The sequence below is a fragment of the Marmota flaviventris genome, chromosome 19, assembly GCF_047511675.1.
Source record: "Marmota flaviventris isolate mMarFla1 chromosome 19, mMarFla1.hap1, whole genome shotgun sequence".
In the NCBI taxonomy this organism is placed as follows: Eukaryota; Metazoa; Chordata; class Mammalia; order Rodentia; family Sciuridae; genus Marmota; species Marmota flaviventris.
Genome location: NC_092516.1, coordinates 1561641 through 1589256, shown reverse-complemented (window position 1 = coordinate 1589256; position 27616 = coordinate 1561641). Strand labels below are relative to the sequence as shown.

The 27616-nt window shown below is 50.6% G+C and overlaps 1 protein-coding gene and 1 long non-coding RNA gene across 2 annotated transcripts in view; one reads left to right on the top strand and one right to left on the bottom strand.

Moving 5' to 3' along the window:
- Positions 1-1110: 1110 nt before the first annotated feature.
- On the bottom strand, positions 1111-13923 carry LOC114097129 (uncharacterized). The gene is made up of 3 exons (XR_003583543.3): positions 13612-13923; positions 1676-1820; positions 1111-1321 (listed from the first exon to the last, which is right to left on the bottom strand). It is a non-coding gene; the product is annotated as an uncharacterized lncRNA (long non-coding RNA).
- The window catches only part of Usp7 (ubiquitin specific peptidase 7), a 56487-nt gene continuing 41603 nt past the window's right edge, over positions 12733-27616 (top strand). The window contains exon 1 of the mRNA XM_071605572.1: positions 12733-12894. Coding sequence (XP_071461673.1) covers positions 12801-12894 — 94 coding nt within the window. The 5' untranslated portion in view covers positions 12733-12800. The remainder of the gene's footprint in view (positions 12895-27616) is intronic.

Here is a 27616-nt window from a genome sequence, read left to right as displayed (position 1 = left end):
TCAATGCTTTAATCAGACTTCTATGCAAATAGCTTCCAAATGCAACCAAACCAGTGAAGGAGAAATAAATATAAGGGACAGCAGGGGAGATTGGCAAGGTGACCCAATCAATGCTGGGAGTCACTGAGGTTAATGGAAGAGGCCCAGGGTAGAGGCCCAGGGCCCCTCGGGAAGGGCCCTGAGGTCAGAGGTGGGCGGAAAGGCCTACCGGGAGGTGTGGTCCAGCCAGGCCCTCAGAGGATCAGAGTGGCACTGGGTGCTGCGTGGAGGGATGGCTTGGAGGAGACACACTCTGGGGAGGGCCATGGGAGATGTTGCCCCACGGGGGAGAGGGGGTGTGGGCTTGCGGTCTGCAGCCCTGCAGTGCTTGGGGACCCTGAGGCCCTCCTCTGCGTCCGTGCAGACCAGGTCAGATACCAGGCTCGGTTTCTGAGGCCCACTGTGGCTGTGCTTGGCTAGTCCCACAGTCCTGTTTATTTCCAAACCTGGAGCCCTGGGAAACCTTGGCCTGGGAGCCAGCAAGACTGGGCTGCAGAGGCGCCCACCATTGAAACGGCTACATTGTATCTAGTACCATATCCAGGACCCTCCCCCGGTGCTGAACTCCTGGCCCTCGGTTAATCCTCACAGTCCCCCTCCAAGGCTGCGGCAATAGGAACATGTTAATGTCCAATATATGATAAAGTGATGTTTTTGTTTGTTTGTTTGGTACTGGGGATTGAACCCAGGGGCGCTTTACCACGGAGCTATGTCCCCAGCCCTCTGTATTCTTTGAGACAGGGTCTGGCTAGGTTGCCCAGGCTGGCCTGGAACCTGTAATCTTTCTGTCTCAGCCTCCTGGATCACTGGGACGGCAGGTGGGCACCCAGGTCCTCAGCTAGGGGAGCTAAGCAAGCGCTTTACCACTGAGCCACACCCCCGGCCCTTCTAGAACATTTTTCATCACCCCCAAAAGAAGCCTTGTACCCATGAGCCGTTATTTCCCATTTCCCCACCCGCCCCCGGCCACCCTTAGTCTGAGCTGTGTGTGTGTGTATTTTCCTATTCTGTGCATTTCCTACAGAGGAAATCTGATCTTTGTTTCTAGCTTTGTTTCATATTGTAGCATAATTCAGTACTTCATTCCTTTTAATGGCTTGAACAGTGTTTTAGTATTGGACAGGCCACATTTTCTTTACCACTGGTCGGTTGATGGACTTTGGGCTGCTTCCCCTCCCGGGCTGCCATACACAATGCCGCCGTGAGATCTCATGGACAAGTTTCTGGGCAGGCGACCTTCCATTCTCTTGGCAGGATCCTGAGGAGTGGATCTGCACAGTCACTTTTGGAATGACCGTAAAAAAAAAAAAACAATTAAGTTACAGATTATAATTTTCACATTATAATTCTGGTTGCATATTGCTGGGCTAGAATGGCTACTTTGGGTCCGAGCATTGTGGTGAAAAACAGGTCTGAGCTGGGTGTGGTGGTGCATGCCTATGATCCCTGCAACTCCTGCGGCTGAGGCAGGAGGATCACAAATTCCAGGCTGGACTCAGCAATTTAGCAAGGCTTTAAGCAATTTAGGAGACACTGCCTCAATACGAAAAATAAAAAGGGCTTGGGGTGCAGCTCAGTGGTAAAGCCTGTCTGGGTTCCCCAGAACAGCAAAGAAAAAAAAGTTGGAAGGAATTACCCAGGAAAAGGTGTCTTGGCGATGGGGGGAGAGAGTCCTAGGTAGGCAGGTCACTCTTACTTTCCTTGCCTTCATGCCTCTGTTATCTTTCATAGTTGCCAAAGGCTGTTAATTGATCTTCTTGCCTCTAAGGCCAAACCTCCACCTAGCAAAGAGATTTTTAAATGTATAAATCTGATCAGATCACTCCCAGTTTAAAACTCTCCAAGGTTGCTAGAGGTGTAGCTCAGAGGCAGAGCACTCGCTTAGCCTTTCCAAGACCCCGAGTGCAATCTCCAGTTCTGCAAAACCAACCCCTGAACAGCTCCCACGGCAGTTGCATGGAGGTAAAGGCGGGAATGTGGCCCAGGGGCAGAGCCCTGGCCTGGTGAGCCCAGGCCCTGGGTCCCATCCCACCTCCAAGAGCAAAACAAGAGGAGCTCTCCTCTGTCTGTCATGGGGAATTTTTTCACCCCTTTCTTTTTGTGCTACGAATTGAATCCAGGGCCTCAAGCATGGTAAGCACATGTTTTACCACTGACCTACCTCACCCCAGCCCTAACTTTAAAAAAATCTCCAAAGTAAATGCATTCTCTCAAATAAATATCCACTAGTTCAAAAATATGGGAGCTGTATATTAGGAATTGTATATTAGGAAGGCCCTTAAAAAGGGGAAAAGAGATAATAGCTGATATTTACACAGAATGTACTATTTTATTGTTTATACCAGGGGCCCGTATACCTTTTCTAGACAGACACAGATAGTAAATATTTTGGATTTGGGTGACTCTCCAGTCTATGGCAATCACTTGACTGCTACTCTACAGCCAGACAAGACAGTGAAAGGGAGTGGTGATACTCCAACAGACTTATGAATGGATACTGAAATGTCAATTTGTATAATTTTCTTTTCCTTTTTTTTTTTTTTTTTTTGATGTCAGTGATTGAACCCAGGGGTGCTTAACCACTGAGCCATATCCCCAGCCCTTTCCACTTTTTATCTTGAGAAAGGATCTCACTAATTGCTTAGGGTCTCACTAAGTTGCTGCGGCTGGCCTCAAACTTGCAACCCCCCTTGTTTCAGCCTCTTGAGTCACTGGGATCAGAGGTATGCACCACCGTGCCTGGCATCATTTTGTATAGTTTTCATGTGCTAGGAAATCGAATTCTTTTGCCTTTTCCCCCCAAACCATTGAAAAACAAAAAAGTAGCTTTGGGGAGATAGTTCATAGTAGGGTACTTGTCTAATGTCCCTGAGGCCCTGGGTTCCGTCTCCAGCTCCATTTTTATAATGAAAACAAAAATAAAAACCAAAACATCACATTACCTCTCTAACACATTTTAGTTTAATATGCACATTTTGGGGGGCAGTACTAGGGATCACATCCAGGGTTGCTCTACCACCGAGCTATATCTCCAGCTCCACTTTTTAAAAATTTTTGAGACACGTGATTCTGCAATTTGTATACGGGGTAAAAATGGGAGTTCATAACCCACTTGAATCAAAGTGTGAAATATGATATATCAAGAACTATGTAATGTTTTGAACAACCAACAATAAAAAAATTTAAAAAAAAATTTTTTTGAGACAGTGTCTCACTGAGTTGCCCAGGCTGGACTCAGACTTGCAATCCTCCTGCCTCAGCCTCCCGAGATGCTGGGATCACAGACTTGTGATAATATGTACAATTTTTATGCTTATGTATCAGTTAAAAATAAATTTAAAAAGAAACTTCTTTTCATTATAAATTGTTTTATAATTTGAATTTATACTGTGTGAACGTATAACCCACTCAAAATTAAAATTCCATTTAAAAAAAAAAACACTATTCTTTGCTAGGAGGCTGTATAAAACAGTCAAATTTGGCCTCCCCAGTCTCTGATCCTTCTCATGTGAGTTTCATTATTCCTGAGTAAGGTGGTCAGGGAGGCATGATACATATATATAATTTTTTTCCCCCCAGGGCCAGGGATGGAACCCAGGGCCTCCCATATGCTAGCCAAGTGTTCTCCCACTGAGCTCTGCTCCTTGTCTACCTGCAAATGCTTGTGAAAGCCTTACCACGTCCTTTCGAGTAGTTGTTTGATGTTTTCCCAGCCCAGGGGGTCCCTTCAGTGCCATTCAAGCTGAGGTGAGACGGGCCCAGGAGGGCTGGGGGAGGTGCAGATGCAGGAGGCCAGGACAGGAGCCCGGCTTTGGAGTCCCACAGACTAGGGTTGTCATTTTCAATGCAAATTTGCATCAATGCAATATGCAATAAAAATATGGGTAAAGTCTGACTTTTTTCCCCCTGAAGAGAACGAATGTGAATTCCTGACATTCCCCAGGGGAGTTGGTCCAAGATCCTGTAACTGAAGGTGGGCAGGACCAAGAGCCTGCAGCACTCCATCACTAGGGCCACTCCACCTGATGTGGTAGCTGGCACACCTGCCCTCCATTGTCACGGCTGGTTTTTGAATGATTAGCCCCTGAACATGTAAGAAAAGCATTGGCACAGAGTGGCCAAGGAAGACCTCGGCCGTGTGTGTGTGTGTGTGTGTGTGTGTGTGTGTGTGTGTGTGTGAGAGTCAGCTGAGGGTTCCCTTAGGGTTCCCTTAGGGAACGTGAGTTTTGAAATAGTAACAGGCCTGCTTGGGGGAATTCAGCCTGCAGTGGCTCCCTGTTAAAAGGGGCCAGGTGCAGTCGCTGGAGTAGCCATGATCCCAGTGACTCAGGAGGCCGAGGCAGGGGGATTGCAAAATAGAGACCAGCCGCAGCAATTTAGTGAGAAAATGTCTCGAGATACAGAATAAAGGGCTGAGGATGTGGCTCAGTGGTTAAGTGCCCCTGGCTTCAATCCGCAGTACCAAAACCCAAACCAAAACAACAGTGACAAAGAGCTCTGGTGGGGAGTTCAAACTTTAAAAAAAAAAAATTCCCTAGCACACAATCCACCCGTGTTACGTGTGTGCAGTTCCGTGGCCGTTGGTTGCACCAACCATCACTTCGGTCAATTTTAGGACATTTCCTTCCTCCCTCAACCTCTTAAACCCCCGTGCATTAGCAGCTACCCTGTTGTCCCAGACAATTGCCACCAACCACTCACCCGTCCCTGTGGGTCCACCTAGGCTGGGTGTTTCCTATGAGTGGGATCTGCCGTGTGTTTTGGGTGACTGGCTGCTTGGCCTCCGCATGATGGGTTCCTGCTGCGTGCGGGTGTGCGGGGCTGGGGATGGAGCCCTCTTCCACTAAGGGCACGCCCAGCCCTGAGCTCTGCGGGGACTACATGGGTCTTCCCAACCCTCACTCTCAAATCTTTGAAAGAATTCTGCTTTTTAGGTCAGCGGTTGACTGAGCGACATAAAAGGAAGTTGAGTCACTGAGTGCACAGTGGTCATTTGGGAGACAGTTTGGGTTCTCACAGCCCTGGGTACTGCTGGCACACAGGGTGGCACCCTACAGGGCACACGATGGATCCTGACAGGGAATTATCCAGCCTAAAGTGTCCGTGGTGGGGAGGGCTGGGGACCCTGCAGTCACCGCGGAGGCCAGGAGCTGTGTGTGGGTGGAGGCAGGCGGGGTAACCTCACTGACCTGATGGGCAGAGCCAGGTTGGAACCCCATTTCCTAGCCCTGCCTCAGTTTCCTGTTCTGTAACACGGGGATAAGGAGACAAAGCTTTCTGCGGAAATGGGAAGCATCAAAATAGTGACCAAGGGCAGAGGCTGCGGAGAGGTCCCAACCCTGGTTCAAGTCCTTATCTTGCTCTTTTTTTTCAATAGGAAAATACGACAAAATTGACCATTGTTGACATTTAGCCATCAGGTGGGTGGCCCTTGTGATGGCTATGGATAGGGTGCTGCAGGCACTTGGTCTTGCCCACCTTCAGTTACGGGGTCTTAGACGTTGGCTATGCTGTGTAGTGATGAGCGTGATCTATACACAGAACATTCTCATAGCCCCAAAGGAGACCCCACACTGATCTGTCTTCTGTTCTCGTGGATTGATCTTTTTTGAATAGTTCATAAAAACCGAACACAGAACACTAGTCTCTCACGTTGGCCTTCTTTCAGGTGAGACTTTCAGGGTTTATTCATATTCTATCACATGCCAGTGCCCCATTCCTTTTTTATGACTGAATATTATTTCGTGGTACTTCTAGAATTTGTTCATCAATTGATGGTTATTCGAGAGCTGTTCCACCTTTTAGAGACTGTGAATAGGGCCCTTGCTGGAACCCGGGGCTTCGTGCGTGCTAGACATGCACGCCACCACGGAGCCCCTCTCCAGTCCTACAGGCTTCTGTTCCAGCAGTGGTTTTTAATTCTTTGGGTCACTCCTAAGGCAATTCCATGCTTGGTGAGGAGGCCTTACCTGCTGTTGATGATGTCTGAGAGGTCTGAGCTCTGTCCCTTCCTGTGCCCTGGCTTCCTCCCCTTTATTATTGTCATTATTATTTATTACTACTACTAATATTATGATGATTTGGTAGCTGGGATTGAACCCAGGGGCACTTAACCACCGAGCCACATCCCCCAGCCCTTTTTTGTATTTTATTTAGAGACAAGGTCTCCTGAGTTGCTTAGAATCTGCTGAGTTGCTGAGGCTGGCTTTGCAGTCTCCATCCTCCTGCCTCAGCCTCCTGATCCACTGGGATTGCAGGAGGCCTGGCTCCTTCCTCCGTCTTTAAAGGGGTGCCTGACAGTTTCATTTCTGGGGGTTGTTGAGAGGATTAAATGAGCGAATTCATAGAAAGCCCTTGGAACGGTGCCTGCCCCAAGAAAGTTCTCCGTCCACAGCGGGGTAAACATGAGCGGCTTACAGCCTGTTACCTGGCTCTCTGGGCAGCTACTTTATTGCTTCACAATTTATGCTGAGAAAACTGTGGGAGGAGAGTCTGTGGCATGACAATCTTTAGGGCGGTGTCGGCCGCATAAAAATTCAGTGGTAGGGCTGGGGTGTCGCTCAGGGCAGAGCCTTGTCTAGCCTGCACAGGGCCCTGCCAGCCAGGCACAGCGGCACAGGCCTGTGGTAACAGGTATTTAAGAGGTCAAAGCAGGAGGATTTCAAGTTCAAGGTCAGCCTGGGCAATTCAGTAAGACGGTTCAAAAATAAAAAATAGAGAACTGGGGATGTAGCTCAGCGGTAAAGCATCCCTGGGCTCAATCCCCATTACCGAAAAACATGCACAGACAAAGTGGCCTGGGTCTGTCTTCCATTAACGTGGATGAAGAAACTGTAAACATGTTTTTTTTTTTCCCCTTCCTGCAATGCTGGGCATGGAACCCAGGGTGTGGTGCATGCTGTGCCCTGCTTTATCACTGAGCTACATCCCCAGTGCCTGAAAGCCCAGTTCTAAACTTTTGGGGTTCCCAGTCCATGTTTCCAATCATGGAGGGCCTAAAAGCAGGCTCCAATGAGTCGTTTTCATTTGCTGTGTGTGGAGACAGGCTGCTTGGGCTCAAATTGGGGCTCCTCTTACGGGGAGTCTGACCTTGAGCCAGTTACTCAACCTCATGATTGTGCCCCAGTGTTTCATTCTTAAAATGGAATCTTAGCACCTGTGGCCTAGAATTGTCCTAAGAATTAAATCAGCAGCGAGTCCTTGGCTCAGAGTGTTATTTAACTGAACACTTAAGAGTTTTTCCAAATTCACATAATGGAGAATATTCCCTTCTTCCATGTTCTTACCCTAAAGTGATTGTTTTAAAGGAGGGAAGGAGGTTTTGTGGGCTGCCCCTGACCTCACCCCTCTCACTGATTGGCGGTTTTCTTTTCCCCTGTGGCACTGGGGATTGAACCCAGGAGTGCTATACCTCAGCGCTACATTCCTAGCCTTTATTTAATTTTGAAGCAGAGTCTCAGAGTCTGGCCTACAACTAGTGATCCTCCTGCCTCAGCCTCCCAAGCAGCTGAGATGACCAGTGTGTGCCACGACACCTGGTCACTTTGTGAAAATTTAAGTCAAATTGGTCATGTGACTGAAGTATCTTTGTGAGCTCTTTTAAAAAATAACATGACCTCCACCTCTCTGCACACACACTCCTGCCTGACCAGGAGCAGGGATTCCGCAGAAACACAGCTGGGAGAAGGTGGGTCATGGGGCTGCATTCAAATTCACCACCCAAGGCCATTTTGGGTATTCACCCTAGAAGCAGTACTGTCCTCTACACATAGTAGGCATTCAACCCATAAACAGTGAAAGCAGGGTAGATCCTGGCATCCAGAACTGGCTGGGGGGCCTCTGAGCTGGCCCTCGTGGTGCATGCCTGTAATCCCAGCGGTTCAGGAGGCTGAGGCAGGAGGATCTGGAGTTCAAAGCCAGCCTCAGCAAAAGCAAGGCCCTAAGCAACTCAGTGAGACCCTCTCTCTAGATAAAATACAAAATGGGGCTGCGGAGTGGCTCAGTGGTTGAGTGCCTCTCAGTTCAATCCTAATACCAATCATCATCATCATCATCATCATCATCACCTCTGAGTACTGAGGTGCTGGAAGTTTTTACCATTTTACCTCCAAACTGTCCTTCCCATTTCCCTGATAAGAACCTTGTTCAAAAAGGTTGCTATTCAAGCTCAAGTGCTGGGAAGCCTGTCTGGGGTCCAGATCACCTGGCTCTGAATCTTAAAGCCCCTTCTTTCCAGCTCCCTGTCCCAGCTCCCTGAGTGACCTTGGCCAGGTCCTTTATCTCCTGAACCCAACTCTAAACCAACCTTGAGCCGTGGGATTAGGTCTTCCTTCTAGGGATGGGTCATTTAAGACATTGGCATCTCTTGGGAAAAAGAAAAAAATGGGCTGCTAATCCCATTTCTCCTCTGACAGTTACTATTTCAGACCCTGACTGACATAGTCTCCAGGTACATAAATGTTTTGGTTCTCAAGAACAAAAACCGACCCACTGTTTTTGCCAAGTCATGGCGTGGGCCTCAGGAGCAGCAAAATATGTTTTGCTCACAGAGTAATGATAGGGTGGCCCCTCCCTGCACCTCACTGCCTCCACCTAATGACATGCCAGCCTCTCCTGTGGTTCCTGTCGCCCCGGTTTTCCATCTCGTCCTTAGGTTTCTGAAGCAGGGTAGAGGTTATGAATTCTTAAATTGGCAGTGATCAGGAATGTGTCCTCAGCCATCCTCCCCTCTGAGGCTCTCCAAGCCCTGTGGAGGCTTCGTGGCATCAAACTTCAGAGGAAACAGGCATTTTGGCCGACTCACTTCTGCAGAGTTCTTACACACACACACACACACACACCCATTCTGTGTGCAAATGGGCCTTAGATCTAATGCAGGCTTACTTCCATCTGGGAAGAAAAGAACAGGATGTCAGAGCCCCCTAGAGTAATTGAGTCTTGGCCTCTCTGCTAGGCCTCCAAGGGCGCTGGTGCTCTTCTCTAGAAGCTATGGTGGCCTGGGAATGACCTTTCCACCAAGCACCTGTCATCTGCAGGGTATGTATGGCCAGGCAGGGAGACATGGGAAGCACTGACCTATGAGAGGCCTCCCAGGCCAGCAGGCACCTGCCTCCCGCCATAGCATCCCCCGCAGCTCCTGTCTTGGCAAACAGGTGAAAGTCCTCACTGAGCATCTACTTCGTGCCAGGTGCTAAGGACAGAGCTGTGAAGGAGTCAGTTTCTCTCCCTAAAGTGCTCCCAGGATGGGAGACAGATGTTGTTCATGTGTCTTGCTGCTATTGCTGCAGAATCCATCACCACAAGTTTAGCCACTTAAAACTCCCATTTATGACCTTAGAGTTCTTAGATCACGTCCAAGGGGGCTCAGCTGGCTTCTCAGTGTTGGGGCAGGTCTCCGCCAAGGCTGAGCTCCCACCTGGAAGCTCTGGGGAAGAAGGCCCTTGTGTGGGTTGTCCTGAGGTCCCTGTTCTCCTGCTGGCTCTTGGCTTTTCCCCCAAAGAGGCCACTCTCAGGTCCTTTCATGTGGCCCCACCCATCTTGCCACAAGCCAGAGACAATCGACTCTTAAAGGGTCAAGTATGACCCTTTTGCTAAGCACTATGACTTAATCACAGGAGGGCAACCCAGTTAAAGGTACTGGCCCTCTTGGAACTCTGGGAATTGAACCCAGGGTACTTAACCACTGAGTCACATCCCTAGCCCTTTTAATTCTTTGAGACAGGGTCTCACTAAGTTGCTGAGGCTTAGCCTTGAATTTGTGATCCTCCTGCCTCAGCCTCCCAAACCCCTCGGATTATAGGTGTTCCCCACCACACCCAGATGGAACATGTCTTTTATCTAAAGAATAGTTTTATTGAGAAATAATTCATGTAGCGTACAGTTCACCTATTTAAAATGTACAGTTGTAGGGCTTTTGGTATATTCAAAGAACAGTGCAGCCATCCCCAGAATCGAATAGTGTAGTGTCTCATTTTCAGCACTCCAAAAAGAGGCCCTGTACCTACCAAAGAGAAATGACAGGCACTCCCACACACCAATACCCTAGCCCCTGGCAACCACTAATCTAATTTCTGTCTCTATGAATTGATCTGCCTGTTTTGGACATTGCATAGAATTGGAGTTAGACAATATGGGATCTTTTTTCTATCTTCTTTGAGCATAATGATTCCAAGTTCCATCTATATTGTTATGTAGCACATTCAGTAGTGTAGTGTCTCATTCTTTTTTATTACCAAGTAGTGTTTCACTCTACACAGGTGTACAGGTTAAGTATCTCTAATTGAAAATCCTAAGTCTAAAATGCTCCAAAATGACAAACTTTTTGAGTACCCACGTGACACAAGTGAAATTCCATACCTGAATGGTTGCAGTCAAAACAGGTGCACTAAATATTATACAAAATCACCTTCAGGTTTTTATGAAACAAATGTATATGAATTTCATGATTAGATTTGAGACCTACCCACAAGATGTATCTTTATATATACAAAATTCAAAAAGAAATCCAAAATCCAAAATACTTCTGGTCTCAAATATTTTGGATAAGGAATGTTCAATGGAAATTACCTAACCCCTGTCTTGTTTATTTGTTTGGGTACTGGGGACTGAACCCAGGGGCACTTAACCACTGAACCACATCCCCAGCGCTTTTTATTTTTATTTTATTTTTTTTGAGACAGGCCTAAGTTGCTTAGGACTTCAGTAAGTTGCTTAGGACCTCACTTAGTTGCTGAGGCTGGTTTTTAATTCAGGAACCTGTGTCAGCCTCCCGCGCCACTGGGATTACCTTCACGTGCCAGCAGGCAAGGAAGGCAATTTTTTAAATAATTTTTTTTTATTTCATTTTTTTAAGTTGTTGATGCACCTTTATTCATGAATTTAGATGTGGTGATGAGGATCTAACCCAGGGCCTCACACGGCTAGGCAAGAGCTCTACCTCTGAGCTGTAGCCCCAAGGCATCCTTTCTAACCCTGGCTATTCCCCTCTGAACTGGCTAGAGGATGAGGTGGGCTGGGGGAACCGACCCTTTCCTCCCCAAAACCCTCCTTCCTTCCCTCCTGTAAGTCTGGGGAGTGCTAGAGAGGCCTCTTTTGCATCTGTGATAATAACGTTTATTACATTTGTGTGAATGAACACCTTTTCAGATGGGGTGATCCAGGGGAGAGGGTAATTCCCGGTGAAATAGCTTTATTATTATTTTTTAAACTGGGGGATTGAACCAGGGCCAGTTTACCACAGAGCTACAGCCCCGTTCTTTTTATTTTGAGGGTCTTGTTAAGTTGTTGAGGGTCTGAATGGCTGAGGTTGGTCTTAAACTTGGATCCCACCTCACCTCCCACTCTGCAGGGCCACGGATGCATCCTCTGCACCCTGCGGCTCACCTGGCCTGGAGGGAAGCTCAGGTGCATGAAGGGCTTGGGCCCCGGGAGCCCATTCGCATCACTCGTCCCCTTAACCCAGTTTCCCGAGCACTTGGGTCCCAGTCCCCGCGGTGGACAAACGTTCCTTTGAGGGAGTGTGGAGGGACAGCGAGGCATGAATGGGGGGTGGGGGGCAGAGCCTGGCGGGACGCGGGCATCCGAGGCAGGGGGATTCGCAAGTTCGAGGCCAGCCTTCGCGGCTGAGCGAGGCCCCGTCTGGAGAGGTGGACTAAAGGGCTGGGATCTGGTCCCTGGTGGGCACCCTGGCTCCCTCCCTGGCTCCACACAGCAAAGGGTGGCGGACGCCGGGGTCTGGGGGACGGCGGCCGGGGCCCTCTCCTGCCCTCCCCGGACACCGCGGGGCGTCCGGCTCCCTCCTTTGTCCTCCCCACAGCGCCTCGGTGAGCGCGGAGGGGCAGAGCGGGTGGCCGCCCCTGGGGGCCCGCGGGAGACGGGGCCGGCTGCGCGGGCGCCGAGGTCCGGCCTGCGTCGGCGGGAGCTGCACGCGCGCCCCCGACGGCGCGGGCGGGCGGGCGGGGAGGCCCGGCCGCGGCCCCGGCGCAGCCCCCGTCCGGGCCGCGCGGGCGGGGACCCGGGGCAGCCCCGCCGAGGGGCGCGGCGCGGGCGGGCCGGCCGGGCCCGCTCCGCCTCCCGCTCCGCCTCCCGCTCCGCTCCGCCCTCCGGCTCCCGCCCGCTGTCGGCTCTCGGCTCGCTCTCGCCCCCCATGCGGATGTGACATTTCACGCCGCCGCCATTTTGAGAGCCAGCGGAGACGAGCGCCGGGCCGCGTCCGCCGCCGGAGCCCGCCGCCGCCCGCCGCCGCCGAGGACGCCGAGGCCGCAGCGCCCCGAGCGCGGCCGGCCCGCCGCCCGCCCGCGCCGCCGCCGCCGCCGCCGCCGCCGCCGCCGGCCCCCGGCCCCGCAGGCCCGCCGCGGCCCCCGCCGCCTGCTCGCCGCGCCCGGCCCGAGGCGGGGCTGACTCCGCGGCCCCCGCCCGGCCGCCCTCCGCCCCCGGCCGGCCCGCGGCACCCCGGCCCCGGACTCGGCCCCGGCGGCGGGAGGCGGGCCCGGCGGCGGCGGCGGCGGCGGCCGCAGCGAGCGACCCGGCCGCCCGGCCCGGCCCGCCGGCCGCCCGCCCGCCTCGGCGCCGAGATTGGGCGAATCGCGAGCAAGTACGTGCGCGTCTCCCTGCCGCCGCCCGCCGCGGGCCGCCCCGGGGCCGCCGCCGCCGACGACGCGCGGGAGGAGGAGGAGGAGGCCGCCCCGCCGCCGCCGCCGCCGCCGCCGCCCCGGCTCGCCGCCGCCCGCCCGCCGGGCGCGCAGCCCCAGGCCGCGGCCGACATGAACCACCAGCAGCAGCAGCAGCAGCAGCAGCAGCAGCAGCAGAAAGCGGGCGAGCAGCAGCTGAGCGAGCCCGAGGACATGGAGATGGAAGGTGAGGCCCGGGCCGGCGGGCGGGCCGGCGCGCCCATTGTGGCCGGCGGCCGCGGGAGCCACGCGCGGCTCGCCATCTTTAAGCAGGCCCGGCCGGCGGCCCCGGCCCGGCGCGCTGCACCGTCATGCGGCCCGGGCGGGGCGGCGGGACCCGGCACAAAGCGCCCGCGGCGCGGGGTCGGGCGCGGGGTCGCCGGGCTCCCGCGGCCGCTCGCTCGGGCCCGCCGTCCCCGCCCGGGCCTGCGGCGGCCGCCGGCCGGAGCCCGGAGCGCGGGGCCCGCCGCACCTGCTCCGAGGGGCCCCGGAGGCTGCGGCGGCTCTGCCCGGCGCCGCGCCTGACGGGGAAGGCACCTGCCGGGCGCGCAGACGGTCGCGGCCCGCGGAGGGCCCCCGGGGCCCGTGGCTCGGGAGGCTGGCACCTGGCCGGAGGTGGTGCCCTCGACATCCGGCCAGGTGTGCGCTGAACCGGCGTGAAAGCCCCGCCACCCGCGCCGCCTACGTCAGAATCAGACCTGACTCCGGAGGTAACTCGGTGTCTGTCCATGTGGCAGGAGTCCCCAAGGCGCAGGCACTTGGAGATGTGGAAGGGGTTGGCCCTGGGGCGCAGTGAGAGGCACAGGAAGGGGAGGGTCTGCGACTCGGTGGTCACTGGATGGCACCTTGTATTTCTCATGACTCAGTACTTGAAAGGGCAGAGGGGGCAGTCCTGTTTCCTTACCTCCCCGGCGGCAGCAGAGTGGCGGGGGTCTCCAGGAGGGTGAGGGTGGCTTCTGGATGGTCAGGGCATGAAGCCTGGGTTCTAGTTTTGCCTTCAGCGAGAGGTCTTGAGTCTTGAATAGAGGTTTAGGGAAGTGGAGGTGGAGCGGTTTTTGCCCTGTGACCCTCTCTGCTCACCAGTTGGGGGGTGGCAACACTTAACTGTGACTGCTGTTTTCCCGCAAATAACTCGCTGCTGGCAACTGGATGTCCACTGAGAAGCTGGCTGGCTGTGCTGCAGAGGACACAGTGGCTGAGATGCCTGCAGAAGGCACTCACCAGTGGTACTTATCAATGGCAGTAGTGGGGGACAGGAGAGCTGAGTCCATGCCAGAGACCATGCTATCTCTTTCACCTGGCAGAGTGTCTGGCATGTTCGATTAACCAAACGACTGGAGGAATACCTTGTGGAGAGAATTTTTTGTATTCTTTCGTGATAGACTTTGCAACACAACTAAAACGGAACAGAAAGGTTTGCTTTTCAGTTTCCTTTGCCAGTTGCGTCCGATTAAAAAAAAAAAAAAACGCCAATAGCTGAGCATGTCAGTTTCCCGTCCTCTTACCAACTCCTAAAGTGTCTTGGACACCAGTGAGAGAGAATGAACATGGGCATCACTGGGCAGCATGTCTCTGGGAAAATGTCCATGTCCACGCTTTCAGAGGCTCTGCTAGAAAGGCTAGAGTGCTGGAGGTGGTGGAAGGATCTCCTTTAGTCTCCCCCGAGTGTTTGTGCTTTCAAGACTGCTTTCTTTCATCAGGATGCTTGATTTTCGTGTCAGTTTGTATTGGAAAGGTAACTCCTAAGATGTGCACATTTACCAGAATCTCAAATTGGAGCACAAAGATTTCAGGTCTGAATTTTGCTCACCCCTTCAACTTTAGGAACTGGTTTCTTCTGAGTAGGCTACTACCCAAAGTTCATTATCCAGAAGGACCCTCATCTTGTAGGGCCATATTTGTATGGGAAAAGTGGTCCCTTGTGAGCACTCACAGGTGTGTGGCTTAAAAGGTGCCTATGTCATAGGTAATTCACATCAGCCTTTCCTCTCCACAGATGGGACTCTACTTAACATTGTAATTTAAGATCAGGAGAAGTGAAAAAGTGTTTATTAAAATGTCAGAAGTGTGGAATTTAGTGACTACAAGCTCCAGTAACCAGGCTTCATGTGCCAGGCTGTGAATAGGATCCCATTTGAGCCAGTGGCTTGCACCTGTTGGGTATCTCTTCCTGTAGAGCTAGCAGCTGGAGACCATCAGGGCTCTGACCAGCTTGCGGCAGGGAAGGCTTAAGTGAGGAGCCTCCTGCTGTCCCTCTAAGTCTGGGTGGTTTCGAAGGAGGCTGGGAGACTGGTTTGGTTGGTTGGTTGTCGTCCCCCCACCCTATCAATAGGTCAGGGTCAGTTTGCTTTCCTCCTGCCTCCCTTTGTTGGGTTGCATTTGCTTCTGGTTGAACTCTGCATGCTCCTTGGATATCCGATGGAGAGCAACAGTGCTCTGGATGAGTTATTTTTAAAATGTCCTGTGCTGAGCAGTTAGTAAAGTTACAAGGAAGAAGGTTTTTTTTTTTTTGGGGGGGGGAGTTGAGGGGCAATCTTATGGGGCTAGGGCCACATGCTACCTGTAAGGCCTGAAGCAGCCACTTGGATGGTTCAGGTTGTCAGGCACCTGGGCTGGGGAGGTGGTGTGAGCTCTGGCCAGGGATGAATTTGCTTAGCAGTTTGTTTACTAACTTTGAGGGTCATACAGCCTAAGGGCCCAAGGAGTAATCTGAATAGGACTGCTGTGCTGTCCTTGGAGAGGTGATGATCCACTATGTGTGTGCCCTGCTGAGGCCACAGGAAGTTTTTCCAGGCCTTACGCCCACTGTGTAGACCAACAGAGTCATTAAATCTCCGTTCCCTGGTGTGGTGGCCTGGGTGAGCGGGAACCAGTGGGATAGTGCCTGACTTTTGCTGACACTTGTCTTGCTGCCATCAGAGCAGGTTGCTCACTTTGGTGTTTTTGTCAGGGTGGTGGGGGGTTTCTTCTGCACTTGTGTGGGGAGGTGAAGTTTCGCCTTCTGCTGAAGCATGACTGGGAGCAGAAAGTGAGTTCTTGGGTACACCACCCAGATGGACTAGGCTTGTGCTGTTCTGTATCTGAGAGGCAGCATTACTTTCAAATAGTGCTAGAGCAAGATGAATGCAATGCCATAGAGATAATGACCTTCCTAAAGTTGACTTCAGCTGGTGAAAGAATTCTTGCTGAAGAAACAGTGAAACATCATCTGAGAACCCAGTACAGAGGAATTATTAGGCTAGTCCTGAAAACATCTCACTCTCATTAGAGTGAGTGAGTTTTGATGTCCCAGAGTTATTTCCTGCAGGCTTCAACTCTCTCGATTCTTTCAGGTGCTGATTTTCTGATTGTTATTTTCTCCTCTGTAATCAAGTGAAGGATACCAGTAAGCTTGTTCATAGCAAAGCAGTTATGGTGACAGGGATGGGACCTTCTCACCAGCTAGACAGGTGCTCTTCCCTGAGCCACACCTCCAGCCAGGCCTGGGTTGGAATCTGGGTTTTGCTGTTCAGTTGCTGTATGACCTCATGTGTGTTGCTTCAGATCTTGATGTTGCAGTTTCTACATCTTTGAAAAGGAGGTCATTCATACCTACCTGCCTAGATGGTGGTGAGACCCAAGTCCCTAAGCATGTGAAATGTGCCAGGCACAAAGTTTGGAGCACAGATGTTCAATAAGTGGTGTTGCTTTGCAGATAAAGGCTTTTACTCGGGTTTTGCATTACAACTGATGTGGGGGAGACACCACAGGTGGGGCAGGCTGATTATTGGTGGTATGCAAAAGTGTTCTTTGTGCCTGTAATCCTAACTACTGGGGTGGCTGAAGCAGGAGAACCTCAAGTTCCAGGCCAGCCTGAGCAACTTAGACCCTGTCTCAATAAAAAAAATTTCAAAAGGGACTGGGAATGTAGCTGAGTGGTAGAGCACCCCTGGGTTCAACCTCTAGTTCCTCTCTCAAAACAAAGCACTACTTTAATGGTATCCTGGTGTGTTGGGAAGAAAACAGAGTCTGCCTCCATCTAAATCAGTGTTGGACATGAATCTTGCGTTTGATGTGCCTTAATTAGGATTCAAATTTAAAGGTAAAATATTTTGAGAAAAATTAACTGAGTAGATGTGGTGCGTGTGGGTGCCTCGTGACTGGGGGCCTTGTGGTTTATTCCTGTGCTAGTGTTAGACCCTGACGATGGATTGAAGCGGGTTGTATCAGGGAAGAAAGATCAGGAGCCTCCATTCCTATATCCTGTTACCAGCCTCTGCCTCAGTCCTGCCTGAACCCTTCACAGCTGTGGAAGTGGGCTGCTGTCTGGCCACCTGTGGGAAGTGGCACAGTGGGGCACACACAGTGGCACTGTGTGGTCTGGCTGTGGCCTTCCTTCTGCAGCAGACAGTAGACACCCTAGGGAAGTGGCACAGACCCCATTTGGGTGCAGTGTCACCACAGCCACATGCCTGGTGAGCCCTTAGCCCCTCCCCTTGCCACCCTGCCCTTGGTGCTACCATTTGTGTGCCTGTCTTCTTAGTTCCTTCTTTGTTACATTTACTGTGGGAGGTGCTGCTTCAGGAAACACATCCAGTGCCCTCTGAGGCTGACCAGGAGTGCAGGAGACGGCAGGCTGGCCCGGTGGCCTTGTGAGCCCCACATTGAAGCCATAAACCTGTATCGCTGCGACAGCTGCCCATTCAGGTTTAGTACTTCTAATGTGAGTGGCTTTGAATAGCAAGTGGCATTTCTTTTTTTTTTTTTTTTTATCCTTTTGGAAGGACAAGCCTTTCTACCACTATAAAAGAACTTTGAGAGAACTTGGTAAATTACAGAAGGTTCTTTAGATATGTTTTCTGTGGTATGGGGGAATCCAACCCGGGGCGCTCTGCCGCTGAGCTCCATCCCCAGCCCTTTCCTTTTTGATTCATATTGCTAAGTTGCTGGCCCAGGCCTAAGCCTCCTGAGTAGTGGGGATGATGAGGGTTCCAGGTGTGCGCCACCATGCTCAGCTCTTCTGAGCATTTTTATAGATTATTTTTGTTATTGTTTCCAGTTTTGGGGATGAATAATATGTAGCCTAGGTATTTCTGCTGATTTCTAAGACCAAGAAACTCTACTCTGGGGAACAAGGTTGTAACAAGGTATTTCTTGACAAGTACCATGACAGAGTCAAACTGTAGACGTCAGCTGCTTCCTACAGCACTTGTTCTGAACTAATTGTGGATTTAAGAAGTTGGAGGAAGGAGGGATTTAAGTGTTCTGTGGAGGCTGGAAAGTCAGCTCTGCCATCTTTCTAGTAAGTTTAATATATGCCTTTGCTAATGACAAGTCAGGTGTATTGAAGTTCTTGAAGAGAAGCAGGTTTACTTCCTGAGGATTAGAAATATAAGCTTTTTATTTGGGAATTGGAAACAGTAATCAGAAAGTTTCTTGTTGATACTGGGGATTTAACCCAGGGGTGCTTAACCACAGAGCCATGTCCCCAACCCTTTTTAAGCTGGTCTCAAACTTGCAGTCCTCCTGCCTCAGCCTCCCAAGTCAGTGGGAGTACAGATGTGTGCCACTGTGCCTGGCTAGAAAGTTTTTTTCATAGGGAAATACACCAACCTGGGCTAGAGTAAGGGTACTTCCAGAACTTAATGATGGACACTCTGGAGTGAGTAGCAAGGACCCAAAATGGGAAAGGAGGAGGGGCATCTGGGAGAACTCACTCTGAGAAGCAATGTGGACATCCACCTTGTCCAACCCATGGAGTGGGGAACAGGTAAAGCCAGAGAGTGACTGGTCAGCTGTCTGTCGGAGCTGAGCCCTCACCTCACGGTGCCTGTTGCTGTGAATGAATTTGGCCTTCACGCCCAGCCTTAGTGGAGAAGACCACCATGTGGAGCCAGAGCTGTTAGTGGTAACATGTTCAGGGTCCTGTTAAGGAGAGCACAGTATTTGATTGACAGGGACTCTATCTTCCTAAATACTTGAAACCTGGAGCGAATGTGGTGTTCCAGCTTCAGAACGGTGGCCCTTCATTCTTTTTGGGTCATCGAGACTCAAAGCTGAGAAGGCTGTCCTGTGAAATCAGGACAGTGCCTTGTGATTTTCCTGCTTGCCGCAGAATATTCAGAACCCTGGTCGCTAGGTTTTGCTGGCATGCTGTCGAACAGGGTTCCTGATATGGCTGCTGGGAGGGCAGGTCCTGTGTTACCTATCAGTCCTCAGGATATTCTGCCAGGGAGGCTCTGGCTCTTGCAGGAAGCAGTCAGACTGGCACCTGGTCTGGAGGGTGGGATGTGCCTTTGGAGGGTGAGCTGGACTGTGGGGTGGATCACATCTCAGGGAGCAGCCCCGGATCTGAATGGTGATCTGGTTTCCCCTGGCTGCCTCTGCTGCCACTCCATTCACAGTATTTTCAGAAAGAGATGAGGGGATGTTGGTGGTACTAGTGGTGGTACTTCTCTGAGTGTTCAGAATGAGCAAACCTTGCCACCCCAGCTCCTAGAAGCAGCCTGTGGGCCATTGACCTTGAAGCGCCAGAACAGTGTGACTTAGGGAGTGTGACTAAATTATTTCAGTAAATTATTTCAGAGCTCTTAATGGGCTATGCAGTTGCCATTTTAAACAAGCGCATGTTAACACCCTTTAACTTGCATGTGGCTAGGCTACACAGTCCCGCCTCCCTTTAGATAGAGTAGGTAGTTAATACTCAAGTGTTGCTTCCAGGTGCTAGTTTTTATCAGTTTCAGGAGAAGCTGTTCAGTCAAGCAAACTGTGTGAAGTAATTAAAAACATTCTCAGATACTTAACCGCTGTTTTACAGTCTAAGACACTTAGAATGGTCCCTAAATGATTCTCAGCCCTATTGTCATGTCTTGTGCTTGTAAGGACTAAAGGTGAGCAGCAGGGCTGGAGTGCTGGACTTGGGAAAGCCCTCAGAAGGAGCCTCCTTGGAGCCCCAGCCTCTGAATAGCCTGATGCACTCTTCTGGAGCCAGGGGTGGTCCAGGGGCTGCTGCTCCTGATGCAGTGTCCGCCTGTCCTTGCCAAGTTCTGCTGCTGGTATTGAGGAGCACACACTGAGACTCTTTTCCTATTTCAACCTACATTTGTCCACAGCACCACTTGTTATGCTGGGGACAAAGGGGGTGACGTATGGGGGTAAGAAGGTTCTTAAGGGTCTAACTCCACACCATGCAACTGCAGTAGCCACAAGCCACATTGTAATTTGACATTTATTGTTTTGGTACTATGGATTGAACCCAGGGGCTCTGTAGCATGAGCCACATCTCAAGCCCCCTCCCTTTTGGGGATAGGTTTGCTGTGTCTAAGTTGCTGAGACTGGCCTCAAACTTGTGATCCTCCTGCCTCGAGAGCATCTGGGATTACAGGTCTTAGGTTTGGTATTTGAACATTCATTTGACTACCCATATTTTGAATGCTCAGCAGTAGTATGGCCACCCCATTGGACAGCACAGCGAGAACACCACATCAACAGAGCTTTATTGGCTAGTGCCGGCCTAAACAACCTGCTTGGATTCTTGGCTTAGATGATCCTGGTGGTGTTAAGGTCACAGTTCATGCTGGGAAGATGCAGTGTGTCCTGGAAAAGCAGAATGAGTAAAAAGCATTAGGAACTTGTACACAGATGGTTCTTATGACAACCCTGTAGAGCAAGGCTTTTCAAGTTTCTTATGAAGGATCAAGTTTTTTCTTTACTACAGTGCAGACAACAACTGAACTGAAAATGTGGAAAGCCTCAGTTTATTAATGAATTCTACAGATGTAAATTGCTGAACATTTCAGCAATTATGTTTAGAACAAAAATACTTTGGAGAAAAAGAATTGAAGAAACTGCATGTGCAGAAAGTATGTATAGGTGATTAACCCATTTTCTCCCATTGTTCCAGATGTGCAACAGGTAGAACTTAAATTGAGTAACAAATGCACCATTTGCCATAACTTTGAAGTAATTATGTTTATAGAATTAAACTTGGGACATGATGGGTTAATATAAAGAATAGATCATAGACATGTAACTGTCATTCCAGGGTGACCGAGCAGAACTTTGCATGGCATAGAAATTACATACTTTGAAGCCTTCATGCATGCATTGAATGCCATGTGTGCATGCATCTTTAGTTTTTATTTATCTTTTTGGTACTGGGGATTGAACCCAGGATTGCTTTTACCACTCATATCCCAAATCCTTTTTTATCTTTTGAGGCAGGATTTCACTAAGTTGCTGAGGCTGGCCTCAAACCTGTGAGCCTCCTGTCTCAGCCTCAGTTGCTGGGATTATAGGCATGATCCACTGTGCTTTAATTTGGTTTTTTTTTTTTTTTTTTTTTTTTTTTTTTGCTAGTGAGGATTAAACCCAGGGGCATTTAGCTATATCCCCAGCTATATACATATATATTTTGAGAAAGGGCCTCACTAACTTGCTTAGGGTCCTTGTTAAGTTGCTGAGGCTGGCCTCAAACTTGTGATCCTCCTGTCTCAGTCTACCAAGTCCCTGGGATTATAGGCGTGTGTCACCACACCTGACTGGCTGTGGTTTAGTTGATAAAGTGTTTTTGCAATGCTTCATCTCTGTAGACACCTTAATGACTATCGGGTGAACTTATAGCTAAATTATCTTCTATTGGAATAAATAGATTTCTGAACTGGGTATGGTGGTGCATGGTGGAGATTGAGGCAGGAGAATTGAAAGTTTGAGGTCAGCCTGAGCAAATAAGGAAGAACCTGTCCCCAAATAAAAACTGTCTGGGTGTGACTCAGTCCTATAAAGTGCCCCTGGGTTCAATCCCCACTACCAAGAAAGAAAAAAAGAAGAAATGGGTTGTGGTGGATTTTATTTATGTTGGGTTGTAGTTATCAAATCCTGGAATCTCGCAGGCCGTGCCATGGGCCTGCTGCACATGACTGACTGCAGTTACCTCTTGTGACGAGACATACCAGCTTCCTCCTCAGACAGGCCCCCAGATGTATGCTTGGATATGGCCAGGGAGGTCAAACTTCTCAAAATTTCTAAAGCCTCCCCTAACTTCTGTTCGGGCACTGAGGGGTATCTGTGCAACCACTGTGTCAAGTAGCACTGCGAGGGCCCCTTTCTGCCCCCTCCATCCCATGCCTGCATTGGCCTTCATTTCTGTGCCGTCCTGCCCGCCCCCGACTGCTTGTGCTGCCTGCGCCCTGGCGCCCACAGAGCCTGGCCAGGTGTTCATCCATCAAACTCCTGCTGACTGGCAGGTGCAGTGCTGGATGCAGGGTGTTCGTCCCTCCCACACATGTGACCACCTTCGAGGACAGGAGGTGTGAGGGCGAGCTCCAGTGAGGGACTGTGGTGGAGTGGTTGACAGGGACAGTTGTGGTGAAGAGGAAAGAGAACTGGCCTGCTTGGAAGGGATGGTCTGGGGAGGCTTCCCAGAGGTGACGCAGCTGAGACGGAAGAGGGGAAAGGTGTGGGATCTTGCCAGTCTCTGAGATTTAGGGTCTGGAATAGGCAGTGGTGGTCTCACCCTCTCAGAGATGACTGCACCTTGATCCTGGGACCTTTGAACATGCTCTGTTGTGTGACAGAATTCCTTTGCAGATCCCCATACAAGATCATGATGCATTATCTAGACGACCAGTGTAATCATCAGGGCCCCCAGGGTCTCTGCAGAAGAAGGGGAGGGACAGGAATCAGTGTCAGTTACCTGGGTGAGAAGATGACCAGCCTCTGCTGGCTTTGAAGGTGTAAGGGTGAGTGAGGGATGTGGGTGGTCCCTGGAAGCTGGGGAAGGGAGGCCAAGATGGCCCGCGAGTCCTCCACAAGGAACAGGGCTCTGCCAACACCTTGCTTTTAGCCCAGTGAGACCCATTTCAGACTTCTGACCTCCAGAACTGAGCAAGTGTGTGTGTGGCCACCAAGTCTGTGGTAATTGGGTAGAGCAGCCAGAGGCCACCAGCAGGCTTGAAGGTGGTGGGTCACAAGGAGCATGTGAACGCTGGATGGACGTGGCTGCCTCGACCTTCAGAAGGCTGCAGAGGCTTGCTGTGTGGCGAGGCTGACACTCTCCAAGGGTTCACAGTGCCAGGCCACGTGACAGGGCTGCACCCACAGATCCAGGGTGGATGCAGCATGGTCCCCGTTGTGGAGCAGAACTGAGCAAGTCTGAGGACCTACTGGGCTTGGCCGGGTGGGTGGCAGAGCCTGGGACTGGAGCCCTGGCTGGCTGGCTTCACAGCCATTTGCCATCCATCTCTGTCTGGAGACACCATTGGCCACGAAAGTAGCAGTTCCTTAAACACCTGCTCACTGCGAGGCAGGCTACGGTTGGACTTCCTGGGCTGAACTGTCTTGTGTGGTTCACCACATGCTTTGAGTAGGGAAAGTAGCTCTCTGCCAGAATAGGCTGAGGCCTCCCGTGGAGTACAGCAGGTGGAATTTGGTGACATAGGAGGGCACCAGGCAAAACATTATCCATTGGTAGATCACTTCAATTGTGAGTCAAGTGTTCAGTAACATTTTAAAGAGATTCTGAGTTTTCTAAAGCAAACTCTCCTGGACTGTGTAGCTCTGAGCGTGTGGACGAGTTTGATGGGAATAGGCCTGTGTGTGGCCAGCTGGGGAACAGGTGTACTGCATTTCAGTACCCAAGTCTCTAGACATTCAGAGTTGGTCACTGAGGCATTTTAATCCAAAGACCGGGCCTCTCCCCCCAGCTCTTCCTCCCCACAGCCGTCTGCACTTTCCCATGAGCAGACTGGTGTCTGAGCTGCCAGGCCCTCTCCAAGCCTGCACAGATCTCGGGGGGCCTGGCTGCGTCCCAGAGCCCCACTCCCTGCCCATATCCTGTTTTTAAGCCCTGCCCAGCTGTGTAGGTGTCCTCCCCATCACCTGAATCTTTTAAGAGGGCAGCTTTTACAAGGTGGGAGGAAAAGTGGGTCAGAGGTACCAGAGCCTCAGGATTCCTTAACTGGGCAGAGGTTGAAAGAAATTAGGTGGCTTCAAAGGCTAGTCTCCTTGCACCATTAACTTCTAGCTAGCCATGTGGTATTTACTATTGTGGCATATATTAAATAATTCCCTTTTCAGCTTCTTTACCTGACAGTGTTTTAAAGTTGTGATAGACAACTTTGGGCAGACTATTTAGTTATAAAGTAACTGTAGCAGTCAGACTATGGCAAGACTAGTTTAAATACAGAAATCCCCACCACCACCCCTTGCATTGCTAGGGAAGGAACCCAGTGCTGAGCGTATGGTAGACAGGTGCTCTACCACTCAGCTACATCTCCAGCCCAGAAACCCTTTCTTGGTTTGAACTTGGTCTGCCTGTAAATCGTTGATTCAAGAAAGATTAAATCAATGTGACTTTTTTTTTTCTCTTTACATTACTGGGATTGAACCTAGGAGTGGTCTCTCTGAGCTATAATGATCCTAGCCCATTTTTTAAAATTTTACTTTGAGACGGGATCTCACTAATTTGCCAGGGGTGTCCTTGAACTTGGAGGCCTCCTGCCTCAGCCTCCCAGGTTGCTGGAATCACAGGCTTGTGCCACCTTGCTGTTTTCTGAATGGCCCCCATGCTCTTCAGCACAGCACTGGTTCTTTTCTGGACATTGCCTCAGATGGGTGATTTTAGTAGGTTGAAGGTGTGAGATTTTGCTGAAAAAATAAAAGATGGGCCACACAAATTCTGGCTTCAGCATGTCCAGAGAACATGTGCATCTATTGTGTTGATGCTCTGTCCACTGCCTGGAGGAGATGGGATAGAGACTAAGCCGGGGCTGGGGATGTGGCTTAAGCGGTAGCGCGCTCGCCTGGCATGCGTGCTGCCAGGGTTCGATCCTCAGCACCACATACAAACAAAGATGTTGTGTCTGCCAAAAACTAAAAAATAAATATTAAAAACTTCTCTCTCTCAAAAAAAAAAGAGAGAGAGACTAAGCTGGCTCGGGTGGCGCACACCTGTAATCCCAGAGGCTCAGGAGGCTGAAGCAGGAAGATTGCGAGTTCAAAGCCAGCCTCAGCAACGGCGAGGCATTAAGCAACTCAGTGAGACCCTCTCTCTAAATAAAATAGGGCTGGGGATGTGGCTCAGTGGGGGAGATGACTCTGGGTGTCCTAGTCAGGAGGAAAGCAAGTGACTCTTGAGGTGATTGTCAAACTTTGGGATGCACGGCACCCAGTAACATGGCTTCCAAATCAAGGCTGGACTCTTTTGGAAGTGCCCAGGTAATGGCAGGCAGGGCCACGGCGATTATTTAGGTCTCTTGTCCCTGTAAGCACCCCAGTATCGGGGGAAACGTAATGCTGAAAGCTAAAGGTAAAATTTGCTGATGGGAGTTAGACGTGGTCAGGTTTATTCTCAAATTGGATTGTGAGTGACCTTGGGATGTGGAGAGGAAGAATTCTGTTTTGACAAAGCTAGGTCTTTTTTCTTTCCTTTTGCAGTACTGGGAGTTGAGCCCAGGGGTGCTAGGATTAGAGTACTTTACCACTGAGCTACATACTCGGCCCTTTTTATTTTGAGACAGGGTCTTGCTAAGTTGCTGCGGCTGGCCTAGAACTTGTAATCCTCCTGCCCTCAGCCTCCTGAGTCACTGAGATTACAGGTCTGTGCCTCCCTGCCCAGCAGGCCCTATAATGTGTTTCAAAAGGGCTTTTATTTTTGTTGAGATAACACTTTAGAGTGTCTGTCAAAGCGTACTGGATTATAGAGTTGTGTTTTTTAGAGCAGAACTGTGTTGTGGCCCCTGCACTTCAGATGTAGAAACCAAGACTATGGGGGGCTGAGGGCCCTAGTTCTTCACTGTCCAGTATTATGGCCACTAGCCCCATGTGGCTGATTAAATCTATAGTAGCTAGGATTAAGTAGTTTCTTAGTCTCTAGCCATATTTCATGTGCTCACTAACTACACGTGGCCTTTTAAGTCAAATAAAATGGAAGATATTAGTTCTTGTTACACGAGCCACTTTTCAAATGAGCGAGCCACTCACATGGAGCCTGCTGAGCCAGCGCAGCTGCAGGGCATCTCCATCGGCACTCAGGTCTGTGGGACCATCATGTGGACGCAGGCATGGGCTGGTGTGGCCTCAGCTCTTTTCAGGGACTCTGTCCTCCTCAGGATTGACTACAATACAGAAAATCAAGCATTTTTGTCTGTAATAAACTAGGAAGATTACTACAGACCCAGACCCACTCAGCAGAGTGCATACCTGGTCACCTGGTAATCCCCCTGAGGCACGGAGCGCAGATAGGTCATGAGAATAACGCAGAGCAGAGCGCGGGGAGCACCAGAGGAGCGCACAGACGGGGTTCTGGAAGTCGGAAGGGGAGGCTGCGTGGGGAGCAGGAAGGCCTGCCGAGGGTGCCGGCAGTGGGCTCTGCAGATGGGCATGGGCACCTCCTGCCTGGTTTTGGGGTATGTGTCACAGCACTGTCATTCTTCCCATTGCTTCCCTGTTAGGCTTGATGCCAGGGGTGCAGGGACCTGGCCCAGGTCACTTTCTTTGCCTTAAAGAGTAGTTCTTCCTCTTCCATAATAAATGGGACACACCACACTTTTATATTTCAGCTTCAGTCATAAATTAAATTCCTTTTGTTAAATTAAACATTGTTAATCTTAACTTTGCCTACTCTGGTAACAGTTATAGAGAGTTCGATTTGGATCTGTTCTTTTCTGTCTGTGCTGGAGATCAAACTCAGGGCGGGCCTCACACGTGCTGTGCTTTTTTTCATAAAACACAGTAGCAATCACCATTATTTTTAAAATAACTAAATTGTACTGTGATTCACTTCAGAATTTACCCATTGGTAGGTTTTAGGTTTTATGTATTTGGGGAGGAGGGAGGTACTGGGGATTGAACCCAGGAACACATTACCACTGAGCTACATCCCTATCCCTTTTTATTTTGGAACTGGGTCTCACTAAGTTGCTGAGGCTAGCAATCCTCCTGCCTTACCCTCCTTAGTTGCTGCTGGAATTATAGGCATGTGCCATTGTGCCCATCTCTTGGTGGGTTATATTATTTCGGCAATTGTGTAGCTGTCAACACAATTTTAGGACATTTTCATCATTGCAAAAACGCCCTGAACTCGCCAGCAGACACTCGCCATCTCTTCCAGTCCTCGGCAGCCCCTGACCTGTGAGTCTGGCTTTGCCTGTGCTGGGCATTTCACGTGGATGGAGCCATGACGCATTAGGCCTTAGGCGTCTGGCATCTACTAGTTCAGCCCCTAGCACCCCCGGACACGGGCACCGGGTGTCGGTGGTTCCTGGATTCATGTTATGCCGAACCCCACAGTGATTTATAGTGGGTCAGAAAGATGTGGACGTTCTCATGATTGCATCTTCTGTAATAGATTTCATTTAGTGTTTTTCAGAAGGATCTGAACTTTCTTGTAGTTAGGCCATACTTTGATAGTAAGCTGCAAAAATGACTGGGTGGTACAAGTGGATGGGTGTTCCCTGTCAGCTGAGGGTTTCCTAGAGCAGCAGAACCCTTGAGGGGTGGCGGGAGGCTCTCATAGGCTGGATTTTACTGTGCACAGCCACGGGAGCTGGTTATGTGGTCAGCGTCTGTGTTTGGTGCAGAGATGACACCATGGGACACGCATTCTAAAAAAGAAGATGGGTGGGACTGCACCCCATCCTGACAGTTTGTCACCACTTAGTGTCATAGGGAGGGGCTGACATCCAGTTGGCTTGGGCAGCGCAGTGCAGGCTCAGGAGGGTCTGTTGCTGGCCGGCGGGCACAGTGGCCAGTGGCTGGATGGCAGTCAGTGGCAGGGTCTGTGGGGTTTGGGGTGCACTGAAGGTGAGTACCCCTCTGCATGCTTGCCATCACCGTCTTCTTGTGTAAGCGGGGGTGCGAGGCTGTTACTGGTTTTTTTGAGATGGGTTTCCTGCAATTGAATTTTGAGAGTTTTTTATGTAGTATTTGAG